The 14,963-nt window shown below is 53.9% G+C and overlaps 7 protein-coding genes across 7 annotated transcripts; 3 read left to right on the top strand and 4 right to left on the bottom strand.

The window, feature by feature from the left end:
• Positions 1-168: 168 nt before the first annotated feature.
• DSM5745_08636 (Alpha-rhamnosidase) lies at positions 169-2,975 on the bottom strand (the record flags this gene model as incomplete). The annotated part of the gene is made up of 2 exons (XM_026750652.1): positions 169-2,550; positions 2,598-2,975. 2 exons carry the CDS (start codon positions 2,973-2,975, stop codon positions 169-171), a joined length of 2,760 nt encoding a protein of 919 aa, XP_026600665.1.
• A 471-nt stretch (positions 2,976-3,446) lies between these two features.
• DSM5745_08635 (sugar porter family MFS transporter) lies at positions 3,447-5,100 on the top strand (the record flags this gene model as incomplete). Its single annotated transcript, XM_026750651.1, has 5 exons — positions 3,447-3,495; positions 3,541-3,990; positions 4,039-4,363; positions 4,413-4,707; positions 4,762-5,100. The coding sequence occupies 5 exons, from the start codon at positions 3,447-3,449 to the stop codon at positions 5,098-5,100; spliced, it is 1,458 nt and encodes a 485-aa protein (XP_026600664.1).
• Positions 5,101-7,103: 2,003 nt separating this feature from the next.
• Positions 7,104-7,657, bottom strand: DSM5745_08634 (ankyrin repeat domain-containing protein; the record flags this gene model as incomplete). The annotated part of the gene is made up of 2 exons (XM_026750650.1): positions 7,104-7,193; positions 7,253-7,657. 2 exons carry the CDS (start codon positions 7,655-7,657, stop codon positions 7,104-7,106), a joined length of 495 nt encoding a protein of 164 aa, XP_026600663.1.
• Positions 7,658-7,857: 200 nt separating this feature from the next.
• On the bottom strand, positions 7,858-8,898 carry DSM5745_08633 (endonuclease/exonuclease/phosphatase family protein; the record flags this gene model as incomplete). Its single annotated transcript, XM_026750649.1, has 1 exon — positions 7,858-8,898. One exon carries the CDS (start codon positions 8,896-8,898, stop codon positions 7,858-7,860), a length of 1,041 nt encoding a protein of 346 aa, XP_026600662.1.
• A 763-nt stretch (positions 8,899-9,661) lies between these two features.
• DSM5745_08632 (uncharacterized protein) lies at positions 9,662-11,301 on the top strand (the record flags this gene model as incomplete). The annotated part of the gene is made up of 4 exons (XM_026750648.1): positions 9,662-9,876; positions 9,933-10,016; positions 10,081-10,657; positions 10,705-11,301. 4 exons carry the CDS (start codon positions 9,662-9,664, stop codon positions 11,299-11,301), a joined length of 1,473 nt encoding a protein of 490 aa, XP_026600661.1.
• A 620-nt stretch (positions 11,302-11,921) lies between these two features.
• Positions 11,922-13,632, top strand: DSM5745_08631 (fungal specific transcription factor domain-containing protein; the record flags this gene model as incomplete). Its single annotated transcript, XM_026750647.1, has 4 exons — positions 11,922-12,600; positions 12,643-12,859; positions 12,916-13,218; positions 13,296-13,632. 4 exons carry the CDS (start codon positions 11,922-11,924, stop codon positions 13,630-13,632), a joined length of 1,536 nt encoding a protein of 511 aa, XP_026600660.1.
• A 62-nt stretch (positions 13,633-13,694) lies between these two features.
• Positions 13,695-14,918, bottom strand: DSM5745_08630 (uncharacterized protein; the record flags this gene model as incomplete). The annotated part of the gene is made up of 1 exon (XM_026750646.1): positions 13,695-14,918. The coding sequence occupies one exon, from the start codon at positions 14,916-14,918 to the stop codon at positions 13,695-13,697; it is 1,224 nt and encodes a 407-aa protein (XP_026600659.1).
• Between the last annotated feature and the right edge of the window lie 45 nt (positions 14,919-14,963).

The raw sequence follows: 14,963 nt of genomic DNA, 5'->3' as shown, positions 1-14,963 counted from the left end.
GACTTGCATTGGGCTTCTCTGTTTGGATATTCGGGTAGATACGGCGGTAATAGATCCCTTCGATGGTACTATAGTTTAAGATTTCCATTCTATAATCTAAATCTAATGCATGACACCTCTATGGAACCGACTCGTCGCCTCTAGACAAACCGTACGCATCAATCGGGATCAGAGCGAAAGAACAAGCTGATATGTCCCCGGCGGCAGGACCACTTCCTCACCTACTCCATTTCCATTCGAGGTCGTCCGCAGTTCACCCGGCAGCCCCGAAACAACCCCAGCACAAGCAGGAAGAACAAGCGTACAGCTAGTACTCATCGGAACCCTTACATCCAGCCGTCCATCCCCACCCACGCTCTCAAACCGCACCTTGATCAGCCCATACGGACACTCAACCTCCCCCTGCACAAGCCCAAACTCACTCCCAACCGGCGGCCGCAGCGTCCACGTCCGATACGCATCCCCAACAGCCCTGACACCCAGCACAGCCTCGTAAACCCACTCGTAGATCGTCCCCAGCATATCATGGCACTTCGAGCGACACGCGTCCTGCCAGAACTCCAGGAGCGTGGTTTCGCCCCGCCGCAGAAACCGCATGTAGCTGGGGTGCTCTTCCTGGCGCGCCATTTCCAGCACGATGTCCGGCCGGTTGACGGCCGGGTCGGCGAGCGTGTTCCACACGTACTTGAGCCCGATCTCGCCCGCTTGCATGCGGTTCCCGGATGCCGCGCACGCGGCCAGGAACGCTTGGATTACGTCGCCCCGGTACGCGGTGGGGACGAGCCCGAATTGCAGCGCGACGGCTTGCGACACCATGGTGCAGTCGTGGGTTCCTGGGTTGTCGAGGGATGTGTAGAATGCGTAGGGGCGGGTGGCTTTGTCGCTGATCAGGAGGTGCGTGTTGTAGACGGTGTGGATCCGGTCAGCCCACGCGGTGAACCTCGCTTCGTCGTCGCGATGGCCGAGCTCGGTCGCCATTAGGGCGACGTTGCGGAGACACCGGTGGTACACTGCCGTCTCGATGTTCGCTTGGTGGTTCCCGAACGCGATGTCGCGGCCCCAGTCGCCCAGCCCGTGCTCGATCAACCCGCCGTGTCGCTCTTTCGTCTTCATGTACTCCATGTACCGGACGCAGGGCTGGTATATCTTGCTGAATACCTCCGTTGACCCGTAGTACTGCTTGAGTAGTTCGGGGAGGAAAGCGATCGCGCAGCCCCAGGTGATTGTGTCGTGGAGGGGCCCGCACATGTATCGGATCTCGGGGGCCATGGTCGGTACGAGACCGGTTGGCTCTTGGGTGTCGATGATGTCGTCGAGGATCTTGGAATAGACGGCCTCCATGTCTCGGACGTACTGGGTTGCTGGGGCGAGAAGCGACGTTACCTCCAGCCAGCCGAACTTTTCGATTTGCGGGCAGTCTGTGTGGTAGCTGAAGATGTTGGAGGAGAACGACCAGTAGCAGGCATTAATGAGGTCATTTACGTCCTGTTTATCGGTCTTGACGTATCCTAACTGTCTGGCGGCTGAGGAAACGTGTCGGGCTGATACTGAGTGGATAATTGGGAGGTTGTTGGTTTCGTCGAGTGAGGCGCCCTCGATCTGGATGTATCGCGCGCTGGTGAAGGAGAAGTCGGGCGTCCAGATTTCTCTCTCGCCTGTCCCCGAAAGTATGAACTTGGTATACACGCCGTATTCGAACTCTTTGAACAGGGGATCGGGCATGAAGACGGCACCTTCATCGTCGACCGTCTCGGAGTAGCGGATAATGATCTCTGAACCTGCAGGACCACTTACTTCGACGCGCGGCATGATGCTGGAATTCTGGCCCAAGTCGAACATTGTAACCCCTGGCCGGAGTTGCTTATGCTGGACGGGGTTGAAAGTGTTGTGCAGAATGACCGGAGGCTGACTCTGATATCGAAGCTTCCCTCTCGGGCCAGTCAACGGCTTAGCAGGATCCCATGTGCTATCATCATAGCCTGGCGCATCCCACCCGACTGGATACTCCCGACGGTCGTGGTCCTCGGAAGCATAAATATTCGCCAGCGTCGTCGCGCTCCTGCGCACCTTCCAGCTTGGGTCGGAGATGATGGTTTCATGAGAACCGTCGTCGTAGTGCACATGGATCTCCGCGAAGAAGCACAGCTCATTTCCATATCGCACGTATGTGTTATCCTCGTACATCGGCCAGAAGAACCGGTCGCCTTGATCGCCTGCGTAGAAGCCATTGCCGACATGTGCGCCAATAACGTTTTCCCTGCCGTTCCACTGGCTTGTCACGTCGTATCCGACAAACTGCACGGTTCGGTGGTAGTTCGTCCAGCCGGGGTCGAGGACGTGCGGAGACGCGGGCTTGCCATTGACGGACAGGTTGAAGTGGCCCAAGCCTGAGGCGAATATGACCACTTTCTCGACGCGTTTGGGGGATGGGAGCTGGATCGATTTGCGGAGGTAGATGGGCTTGTCTCCGCCGTTTCCGATCCAGACGGCCTTCCATCGGTCGGCTTCGTTTTCGAACCAGGTCCGGAATATCAGACTTGTATGCGGCATCTGGGCTGTCAGCGGGGAACAATTTCTTCGATGAGTGCAATACGGACATAAGTTTGGTTCATGCTGTACGGTGGGAGCAGCCTCGACGAGCGCGGGTAGGAGGTGTAGAACTCATTGACCGCACTTCGCGAACTCTGCCCGTCTTGATCCCAGACCGTCACCTGCCAATAGTACGTGGTCGTTGACTTGAATCCAGCCTCGGGTTTGCATATAATGTTCCGCTGTGCATCGCTCTCAACACGTCCCGAATCCCAAGCATCTGGCCGCCCCTCGAGATTATTGCTGTCGGAGGACACCGTTATGCGGTACGCGGCTTGCTGCGCTCGTGAATCGCTAGATTCAAGGACCCAGAAGAAACGGATCTCGTCGGTATCGAGGCCGATGGTTTCGTGGAAACCGTGAATCCCACAGCGGGTGACCTCCATGTTTTCAGCGCTTGACAATTGAAGGAGGGGTAAGAGTTGCGCCAGCTCCAGCGGCTTCTGACTCCAGCTTAAAGTAACCCCAACCGGATCCACACCGTCTGACCATCGGTTTCTGATTCCCCGAGCTCGGTCACCTGCCTGAGTCGGTTGGCCTCGGAAGTGCCGAGCACAGAGGCAGCGACCCCAAGCCGGACTGACCCCAAACCATCTCCACCTTTCGTCCTCCGGTCCCGACTCGTCTTGCCGGGGTGCCCCAGACATGGAATTTGACCGTACGATAGGTCTATGCGACATTGAGCTCGGGGTATCGTACCCCGTGTGGCCCCGCAATGCAAAACGTGGTGCCAGGTTCCTGCGCTTTACCCAATGCGCTAGACGCGTGAAATGACAGGCCTGGTCTATATAAGGCCGCGGGCTGCCCTCATGCTCGACACCAGCTCGGCGATCCAGGAGTCTGCGCATACTGCCACCATGCTGACCTTCAAGACCGTGTTCTCGGCTGTCTTCCTGGCTGTAGGAGGTAAGTGCATCCTCGGCGAGGTGACCCTCTCCTGACATTGTCTAGGTTTCCTCTTCGGCTATGACAGCGGTATTATCACCTCTACCATCTCTTTACCCACCTTCATCGACTACTTCAGCGACCCAAGCAGCACTGTTACCGGCGGGATTGTCTCGTCTTTCCAAGGTGGCGCCATCCTCGGCACCATAGTGAACATGGCGGGCGCCGACTGGGCCGGCCGGAAGATGACGATCCTCGCCGGAGCTGTGGTCTCCATCCTTGGTTGTGCCATCCAGGCGGGTGCCGTGAACATGACGATGCTGATCATCGGACGCTTCATTGCTGGTGTCGCGGTTGGAATGCTCACGGCCACCATCCCAATGTATGCAGCTGAGCTGTCGGAGCCCAAGTGGCGAGCTTCACTTTCCGGTTTGCTGCAGTGGATGCTGAGTTGGGGTTTCTTGGTGGCTCAGTGGCTGGGCTATGGCTGCTCCTTCTCCACCAACGAGTTTTCGTGTAAGGTTTCACCTTCTGGACTGACACTGCTTGGCTAACAAACACCAGGGCGATTCCCGCTCGCATTTCAGAACGTGCCAGGTCTTATCCTTGTGGCCGGGATCTGGTTCTTGGACGAGTCCCCTCGATGGTTGATGGAGAAGGACAGGCACGAGGAAGCAAAGGCCGTCCTCACCCGCCTCCGAAAGGGCGCCTCGCCAGACACCGTCGAGCTCGAATTCCGCGAAATTCGCGATGTCATTGAAGCTGACCGCGCGGTTGGGAACACCTCGTGGAAGACCATCCTAACCAAGCCATCCTGGCGGCGTCGACTCATTCTCGGCTGCGGTGTCCAGGCATTTGGTCCCCTCTCCGGTATCAATGTCATCAACTAGTATGTACTTGATCATGGGACAATCTGCAAACGAAACTAATTGGTATAGCTACGGGCCCCGTATCTACGCCATCCTCGGCATCGACAACCAGACCTCCCTCATGATCATCGGCATCAGCGGTGCCCTCTCCATCGTCTACTGCAGCATCGGCCTATACCTCGTCGACAAAGTCGGCCGAATCAAGCCGCTCTACATCTCTGCCCTGTTCCTTGGCGCGGCACTGCTCGTCAACGCCGTGCAAGCGCAATACATGAACCAGGACAACGCGAACCAGCTCCGATCTATGGTCGCGATGAACTTTGTCTTCAGTCTGTTCTATACCCCTGTGGGTATCATTTCCTGGGTATGTATTGGCCACCACACCCCCACACCTAGTGTCATACTAACGCCCAATCAGGTGTACCCCGCCGAAATCTTCCCCGTCGAAGTCCGCGCGCTCGGAAACGCCCTGACAACCTTCACGAACTGGACGGTGAACCTCGTCTTCGCGCAATTCACACCCGACGCTCTGGACACCGTGGGCTTCAAGTACTTCTACCTCTTCTTCGCGCTGAACTTGATTGCGGCGGTGTGCTACTTCTTTTTCTTCCCTGAGACCAAGGGCCGCACCCTCGAGCAGATCGATGAGCTCTTCGGCGACCAGCTTGTCCCCCATGCGCTCGAGGACCCGGATGCGGCCCATGCGGCTATGGAGAAGGAGCGCGCGACGCATGTGGAGGAGCATGCAAGGGTCTAGCACTATAAAGCAGGTTCATGTTCGCTCGGTCGTTGTATACCGAGCAAGCTATTTTGCGTTCGTGATGTATTTCGCTTAGCTAGGATCTATAATATCAAGTCAGGCCTCGGATATTCCGAGCATTTTCATCGCATTCGCCACTCAAAACACTCGCTTAAGTTTTCTTCCTTTCTCCAGTTTTACCTTTCGATCCAACTTGTAATTCCGATCCAAGTAGGTAACGGCTCGGCTTCCCGTCCTCGCCAACATTGAACAGCCAGTCATCGCCCAGAGCTAAAATTAGGGTCCATCCTAGCGTGCGTGCTAAAATAGCGGCGGCCGACACTCAATCAAATGGCAAGAACGCCGCCGCCAAGTCTGGGGATGCGGGAATTCTCCGCTTTTTTCACAGATGACTTGGGGCCCCGGCCTAGAGCCTCGGCAGTCGGTGCGGTTAGGCGAGCCGATGAGATGACCGGGGTGGTTCGGGGTAGTTTGACTTCGACGGGGTGACCACCGTACGGCTTCAGTGATCACTTGATACCGGTAGCTTGGTGCACCGTATGCCCGCCCTGATGGGGTTGGCTCGTTCCAGACTTCGCTTCGGGATGTGGACATGGACAACCTGCGAAATCGGATACGAAGTATAGGTAGAGCGAAGGATTGAAGGATGCAAGTTGGCTTGCGGCTTCGTGTGGTGACGGGGTCAGATCCAGATCCGGGACATCGAAGCCTCAATCGCATCTCGGGTCCTCATCTACCAGTGGAATCATGCGCATGCGCACGAGTGCAGGCGAACTGTGATGAAACAAGACGCGCGTTCTCCTAAACGAAGGAGTGGATGGGCCGAGGACAGCGAATCCTGGATATCCGTGCTCGCAAAGCTCGCGGTATCAGGCACGGCTCGTATAGAGCTGTGGCGTCTGTCTCGGGGTATCTCACCGCGACCTTGGGATTCGTGAGCCAGGCTTGACGAAATTGTATCGTGAGAGCAGTTCTTTTGATTTGCCCTTGCGTGTGATGTGGTGGTACACCCGGGCTCTTGAATCCATCAGGACCTGGTTGGGGACGGGCAAAAGAACGGCTACGGTATACGTGGGCATATCATGGAATCTGAATCTGAGATTCCGAGTGAAGACTTGGTGTTACTCGTTCTGATTTGGTGTCAGTGGTTCCTCTGGCTTAGTCTTCTCGACTTTGTGCCATCCACCGCATCGCGAGATACAGATAATTGTTGGGATGGCGTACCATATCACCCTGCATGCTTAGAACGGTCCCGGGGGTTCCAGGGCGAGAGAGGGGGAACAGGACCTGGGCAACTTGTTTTGCGACGTAGGGGACTGGTTCACATTCAGCTTCGACAGTTCCGAAGCCCAAGATTAGAGAAAGTAGCCCTATCAAAAGGCATAAGAGATACCATAGAGAATAAAGCGGATGAACAATTTTTGCTCGTTGGACCAAGAATTGACAGGCTCGATATAGTACCGCGGCAAACCTAAGCGTCCAGCAAATGCCTCTCGAAAAGCAACCGCCAAATCCGAAACAATGGGGTAGGACAATGTTGTCCGTGAACTTGGTGAACACTGGCCGCCCCGACCAAATTGCTGTCAAAACAAAAGGCGACCTGCGTTAGACTTCCAATGGCCTACCTGGTATACCTGGTAGGCAGAACGACAGTTGTCGGCACAGTTGTAGGAGATTCCATGGACATCTTTTTTCCCCAAATCCCCTTGCTTCTTTTAATAAAGACACTGGAGACTCAATAGAATAGATATCTGCCAGATCGTCCGCCCAATCGTCCGCCCAATCGTCTGCCAGGTCGGCCTGTTGCCGGCACTGTCGTAAGAGAGTTCATAGGCATAGGCTCCTTCTCCAACAATTGCCTTGCTTGTTGAAATGGAGAACCTGGAGCCTCAAGAAGATAAGGAGGCGTCAGATAGGGTTCGAAAATGCGGTTTTGGGGGTCGTATAGTAACTGTACTATCGCATAGCTATCCGCGAGCGCAGCTCTCGCCGAACATATCTTAGAATGGAGAGGTCGGCGAACGTTGGAAACTGCCGACAGGTGGAGAAGGTCCCGGCTGAGATTGTGACAAGCACAGGACAAGGCGCTCCTACTAACAATACACCGCGATCTCATCTTCATGCCTGGACAATCCAAGAGAAGACGTACAAAATTGCGCTGACGATTCTGCGCCGCTTGACTAAGTGGTGTTGTGTTCATGAAATCGCCCTTGTTCACATCCGCGCCTTGTTCAATCAATGCCTTGGCCGCGTCAAGTTGGCCCGATCTAACGGCGGCCAGTAGTGGTGTAGTCTTTGCCCATAGACGGGTTGGTGTATCGACATTTGCCTGGCCGACGGACAGGGCGTAAAGAATAGTATCCACCTTTCCATAAGTTGCGGCCCATATCAGGCAACTACTGTTATTGTTCCTCGCGTTGTTTCGGTAAAGGAGATGCTTGCCAAAGCTGAAGAGTTTCCTGTTCGCTCGAATAAAGGCGTAGATGTCCCGATCGGTAGTGATGTGCTGAATGATAATCTGCACCAACTCGTTGGGAAGACGGATAATCGACATATTTTTGCCTTAAGAAGCCACTTTCGGCTTTATTGAAGGCTAGCAGAATCAGAGTCAGTGTTGAGTCAGTGGGAGCTAACAAACTTGGGGCACGTACCCTAATAACTCTCCTAGACTTCCATCATTCCTTACCAATGAAGGCGGCTTATCGGTACTAAATCCCGGAACTCAAACCAGTGAGACTTCCACGTAGGAGGAATCTAGTTGCCCTCTCGCGGCTCGATCCTAAAATCCGCAACCAGGCCAAAATGATCCGTGACCCAGATATCCTCAAACGGATCGTCAGCAGGGTCATTTTCCTCCTCGTCGGAATTCCGCACGTCCACCCTTATCTTCAACCCCTTCCCCATCAAGCGGAACGCCAGAGGCTCAATCCGACCAGAGAACAACACCTTGTCCATACGGCTCGGCGCAAATTCGCTCGGGCTCTGATACCCCCATGTGAAGCCCTCCTCGGCGCCCTCCGTCCCACCAACAGCGAGATATGCGTCTTCCAGATTGCATTCGCCGGGCGCGACAGCATCTTCAGGTGCAAACGCGTTCAGGTCGCCGGCTAGAATTGCCGCCTGCGGGGTAGGGAGGGAGATGGCGTCCTTGCTAGGCCCGGTGTTGTCATTGCTGCTGCCATTCGTCCCGTGCATGAACGTCGACGCGAGCTTGAGCTGGACCGGCCGTCTGCTGACTCCACTCGCAAGACTCTCTAGGTGTGTGTTGCAAAGCCGTATTACAGAATCTTCTACCTTGACATCGACAAAAAGAGCGTCGCGCTGCATCGCGGAGAGTTTGTACGGGACTCTGAAAACACGCTCGGGGGAGAGACGCCGGTCGATGAGTGTTGTTGTCCCGTAGTATGACCGCCAGTGACCCCCGGAAAGATCAGTCATGTAGAATTTCTCCCGGACCCAGGGCGTTTCGTTGATGAGGTGGAGGTCCGACGCAACCATCTCCTGGAAGAAGATCACCGTCGGAGAACCGTCGCTTTTCTCGTGCTCGGCTTGGAGGTCGCCGAGGTATTTTAAGGCTGCTGTCATGCGTTCCTCCGCAAGTGGAGTGGTGAAGTCGATGTTCCACGAAAGGAGGTGGATCTTGTCGGTTGGAACTCCGGCTGGTGGGTGAGGCGCGTTGTGTTTTGGGGGAGAGACGGGGCGCCAGCGCGGGGGATCGAGGGACGGATCGAAAAAGAAGAAGGGTTGAAAGTTGGGCTCATCTGGCCGGAGCCTTGCCATCATTCTATAGTCCATGGCTGGCTGCTTACGGCGACGACTGAAAAGGGATCGGAACATTGGGGCGTGAGAAAAGGAGAGTGAGATGAAGAGGACAATACGCGTCGCATGTGACTATTTGGCTGATGCCTTGGTGCCTGGAATTCAATGCTAAAATTTGCAGTGCGATAGACTTGACGTTTCAGAGCAGTGTAGTACCCGATGACTCCATTCCTTTTTTTCAATCTAGCAAATATCATTAACTTATGAATGGAGGGTGATAGACGCTTGGTTATTCGGTTATCCATTGTGTGCTCACAAGGGTCCGAATGTTGGCAGAAACATATATCGACGCCATCTCTAGGTGTTTGAGTCTCCTCACACATGCTTGCTCTCTCGGCATCAAGAAATTACCACCAGATATAACCCTCACGACCGAGCATCTTTACTCCCACCCTCTGGATGGCTATTATCAATCTCCAACTTATCGCTATCTTTGTCTATGGCCTTATCAGCCATAAAGCCCTAACCAGGCTTATCACAACCAGCGCGGACTTCGACCTCCATGAACCGAGTGGGTCATCTGTTGGAGTCGGCTCTCGACTAATCAGGTGAGACCAGCAAGCCCGACTATCTCAGATGATGCTGAGAATGTTGATAATGAATATGGGGTACAAATGTGGGGAATGAAATCTAGTCCAGAGTGCTATAAAGTATAAATCGGGTGGCCGAGCAGGAGAATTTTGCAAGGACATTATACCTACGATAGGTATACCATACTGTATACGACTTACCAACTAAGATGTCAACTCTTGAGCCAAGGAAGAGCAGCATTCACGATGAGCGGGAGGCGGATACAATGACGATGGGGAAGAAGAATGGGAGCATCATAGAGGCTCAGGTTGACCTAGAGTTTCGAGCTTGCGAGAAAAGGATTGTTCGGAAGTTGGACATGACGCTCGTGCCTATGATCTTCATCCTCTATCTGTTCAATTATCTCGACAGAAACAACATTGCGTGAGAAAGGACGAGTTCATTGAGCCTGGCCGTAAGCTAATATCGTTGTGGTACAGGCAAGCGAAACTCGACACGTTTATGGAAGACCTGGGCCTCGGAGGAAGTGATTACAGCACGGCTGTTTCCATTGTGAATGTCGGGTAGGAACCTGTTGCGTCCGGAAGCCTTTTATCACTGTTAGCGCTGACTGAATCACCCGACCAGATACATCCTCATGCAACTTCCCAGCAACATGATCCTCACCAAGGTCCGACCATCTCTATATATCCCCTTTTGGGTTTGCATCTGGTCGTGCGTTTCTGCGTCAACCGCCGGAACTCACAACTTTAGCGGCCTCATTGGGGTACGCATAATCCTTGGTATCTGTGAAGCGCCTTTCTTTCCGGGCGTTTTCTACCTGCTGTCCTGCTGGTACACGAAGAAGGAACTGGCTCTTCGCTACGCGGCGTTGTATTCTGGCCTTGTCCTTGCAACTGCAACGTCGGGGCTATTGGCTGCGGCTATCTTTGCTGGCCTCGATGGTGCTCACGGGCTGGCAGGATGGAAGTGGCTTTTCATTATAGAAGGCGCTGTGAGCTTCGGTATGGGGCTGTTGGCGTTTCTCCTGATACCAGATCTTCCAGGGATGAATTCCGGCAGTGGAAGGTGGTTGCTCACTGACGAAGAGAATCGGGTCGCAGTTGAGCGGATGCGACGAGACGCGGTGTCTAATCAAGACGACAACGAGTCGCTAAGGCATGGACTGAAGCTGGCGGTGATGGACGTCAAAGTCTGGATTTTTGTAAGTCGCCCGAGTCCGCACCTACGGTGCCATTCTAACGAGCGCAGTCCTTCATCATGTGTTCCAGTCAAAGCGCCTACGGCTTCAACCAGTTTTATCCAACAATCGTGGAAGGCTTTGGTCTCGGCAGCCGAACAATAACCCTTGCCTGCACTGCGCCTCCGTATATCATCGGTGCCTGCGTCGCCTGGTGCATTGCCTGGTCAAGCGACAGGAGAAAGGAGCGCGGCTTCCACATATTCTTTCCAGTTTGCGTCGCCATCGTCGGATTTATCATCAGTGTCGCAACACTCAACATCCCGGTCCGGTATTTTGCGTCCTTCCTCTATATTTCGGGTATATTCGGGGCCAACTCTGTAGTCTTCAGCTGGGCGGCAACGACTGTTAGTGATACTGCGCAGAACAAGGCGTGTGCGATGGCAATCATCAACATTACCGGGCAGCTGGGCAGTGTCTGGAGTCCGTACTTCTTCCACGAAAATGAGTCGCCGAGGTATATCACAGCGATGATCTTGTTGCTGGCGTTTGCTGTGTGCATGGCGAGTCTCTGTTTGATCATGAAAGTGTTACTCAAGAGGGAGAACAGAAAGCTGGTGGCCAAAGGCGAGGAGGAGGGCGTTGTTCCCAACCTGTACACACTGTAAAATTGGGAAGTCACATGCTGACCCCGCCTTCTTCAACTGTCTGTTAGGGGCTCAATCCAATTCGTGTTTTCTCCATCTTCGTCTGCTTTCACTTCCTAGACTACCCACAAATCCATGCCGAGCCAACTACGCGAATCCCTACTTGAATGATCGGATTGGAAGAATGAACGCCGTTGGAGTAGGAGACCCGCCCCGCATCATGAGGGGCACTCGGCCGCTGATAAGGCTCCCCTTGGCCTGTTCTGTGTCTGCATTTCCTCCTGATCGCCATCTTGCCACATAATCCTGCTTCATTCCGTCATTGCCTCCGGGCGCGCCATCAGTGCCGTAATGAGGAAGATCTCGTGAGCTACGCCAGCGAGTTGTTGCCTTTCAGCCACTGATTTCCACAGATGCAAAAGATGCCGCTTCAGAAAGGTTTCCTTCTTTGAACCTAACCAAACTAGGGCCTTGCTAAGTGGTAGGTATAGCTTCGATGCTCCCGAACCGAACCATGTCAGAGTTGTCTGACGGCAAACCAACCCTGCGAGTATCGGGAGGCGGACTGCAAAACACGGCCAGTGTCAACCGAATACACCTCCAGTCTTGAGGCTCGCGTGGCATGGCTGGAGGGTTTCATAATGGGCCTTGTGTATGCCTCTCCGCAGGAACGAGAGTCGCGTCTCAAATCGTTCACCACGACTGCTGGTCCATCCACCAAGGTCGAACCCGACAGATCAACCCGCATGTTCCAACTCGTACAGCGTCAAGCATCCTTGCAACCAGGGCCAGGAGGATCCCTCATCTATCACGGCCCGACCAGTATTCATCACAGCTGGCCGAGCCCCCCATTATCCAGGCCATTCAGCGCAGGCTCCACATCTACTCGAAATAGCAAAACCAATCCGCCATGCCCAACATCGTCCTACGATTCGATAACCAAGATAGCAGGCTTCAACATTGCGGAAGAGGAGGTAGCGATCACCAATGGGCTATTGCTCTTTTTTAAATGGCAATACTCCCACTCGATGTTCATCTACCGCGAAGCATTTCTGCGAGATCACTTCGGGGATCGACAGAACAGCAAGTATTGGTCGCCTGACCTTCTTCTGGCAATTTGCGCCCTGGGCTTGCAGATGTCATCCGATCCTGGGGAACGAGATCTAGGAAGTAGGTTTTATACCACGGCCGAGAGCGTCTGCATTGTTTCCGGCCTCACCCAACCATCGATACTCATGGTCCAGACTATTCTCTGCCTGGCCTTCTATTGCCTCGGTCAAGGCGACTTCTCGAAGAGCTGGGGGCTACAGGTGCATATTTGTAGCTACCTCTACCATGCAAACGTCCGCTAATCAAAACTAGGCATTGCTTTTCGCATGGCTCAGGACCTAGGGTTCCAGAAAGACCCTGCCGACTGGATTCTGCACGATTTTACAATTACTACGAGTGAGGATATTGAGATTCGGCGACGAATCTACTGGGGATGCTACAACTCGGACAAGCTAATCAGCCTGATCCTTGGCCGGCCAGTTCAATTACCATGGCACGATGCATCCGTCGCACAAACTGATGTGCTTCCGTACGCACTTCGCTCCCCGCGCAACTGACCCGTAACATGCTAATTGAGATCGCTAGTGACTTCCCTCAAATGCACCACTGGCTGCCAGCCGGCTTTTCCAATGACACTAAAAATCCAGGACAACTCGCATCCTTAGTCCTCTGCTTCAGAGAACAGATCCGGCTATCAAGAAACATTGAAAGTGTATTGACAGGGTTGACAATGCAAGGAGCAGCACCCGACGAAATCGAATGGGAGGGATGCGTCGCTGACTTGAGTGTGAAACTTTACAAATGGCTGGAATCGCTTCCACTTCCTGCGAGATGGAACAGATGGGAGCCTTGCTCGGCTTCACTTCTGCCGAGCATCGCGGTCTTACAGTACGCACTTCTCTCCCGGATGCGTCGAACGGAATTATGGCTAATGATTCATTGATTTTCAGCCTACTATTCCATAGCACCCTCATAGCACTCAACTTCGATCAAGCCGAGCAGGACATCTCATTAGATACAACGCGGCCAAGTAAAGCAAAGGATATCTGCCTATCGTCCGCACATGCAATAACGTGTCTCGTACGAAAATACCGACAGCAGCACGGCTTACGCTACGCGCCGATTGTCTTGGTTTATGGCATCTCGCAAGCTTCCAGGTCCCTTCGCACCTTCAGCGCTGGCCACGATGAGACAGAATACCTCTACTCTATGTTGGAAGAATGTCAGGAGACGTGGGGTCTGGCGCGAGATGGAGTTGGACTCGTACGGTGCGGACAGGGCCCGGCACAGAGGGAAGATTAACAGGTATGCTCGAACGCACCAAGCTTGGATAAAATAAAATGTTCATTGCCAGTGCCAGCCGTCTACTCAATCAGAATGCCTGCCTTGATTCCCTCTTGCAGAACCTCGAGAAGCCGATCAACATCCTCCAGATTGTTATAAAATCCAAACGACACTCTCACACCCAAACGGTACGGTGTCACCAAAACGCCTCTCTCCGTGAATAAATCAATCCACGACTTATCATGCAAATCCAGAATATACAGATGCGGCGCATGGCTTTTCCTGTCCTCGGGACCCACAATCCTCACACCGATTTTCTGGCAACCCATCCTCAGCGCGTCACCAAGACCGTAAAGATGACTTTCCACATTCTCAGGGCCCATGACATCAAGATCGAAATGCAGATATGCCTTTGCAGCCGCAGCAGCAATGAGACTAAGGTTGAGATGGTCATGTCGGCGTGCATTTGGGTGGTAAACAATCTCATCAGCCGGAACAAGGACGTCCGCTCGCGAATTAGCGACGCTGCCAAAGCCGACTGTTGCAGGTAGTGGATTGATATCCGCAAGGACATCGGGATGCACATAGAACGCTGCGAGTCCGATGGGCGTGTTCAACCCCTTGTGTAGCGAGAACGACGCAGCAGACACATTGAGTTTCGTAACGTCTACAGGCGCAAATCCGACTTGTTGCGTGAGGTCCGCAAGCACGTGGATTCCCCTCGGTCGGTAAACATCACAAATGTTCTGAAGGTCGTTCCACTGGCCGCTGTGGAACATGATCGAACTCAGACCGATAGCGATAGTCCGATCGTCAACAAATGGCGCGAACGTTTCTGCGTTCGCCGCCACCACATTCCCTGCTCTCTCGGCCTCGGCGATTGTCGGGACCTGCCGAACTTCCAACCCCAGTGGTCTCAGTGCCATCCACGCGTACGCATGATGCGGGTGCTCCGTGTCCAGAATTACAACATTATCGCCCGGCTTGAACTTCAAGCCACGGATAAAGTTGTTCAGACCTTCCGTTGTGTCCCGTGTGAGCGCTATGTTGGTTGCATCAGTGTGGATGTACCGGCCCAAAAGACAGCGGACTTCTTCAGCGGTTGCGAGCCAGGAGGGTTTGGGAGTTGGATTGTGCAGGGCTTCATGCGCGAATGAAGTGATTGCGTCGTGGACGAGCAGGTTTGACGGCGGGGCGATGGAGGCGTTCAGATAAGTTGCTTTGGAGACGAGGGGGACGAGGTGCCGGTAGGCTGCGAAGTATGGTGTTGACGATGCAGAGGGGGTCTTTGTCGATGGGGCCATTGCTGTAGAACGTTGTTCCGCGATGCTGGGTACCATGATTCTGAA

This window comes from Aspergillus mulundensis (assembly GCF_003369625.1).
Source record: "Aspergillus mulundensis strain DSM 5745 chromosome Unknown scaffold_10, whole genome shotgun sequence".
Classification (NCBI taxonomy): domain Eukaryota; kingdom Fungi; phylum Ascomycota; class Eurotiomycetes; order Eurotiales; family Aspergillaceae; genus Aspergillus; species Aspergillus mulundensis.
This window is presented reverse-complemented; position numbering and strand designations above follow the sequence as displayed.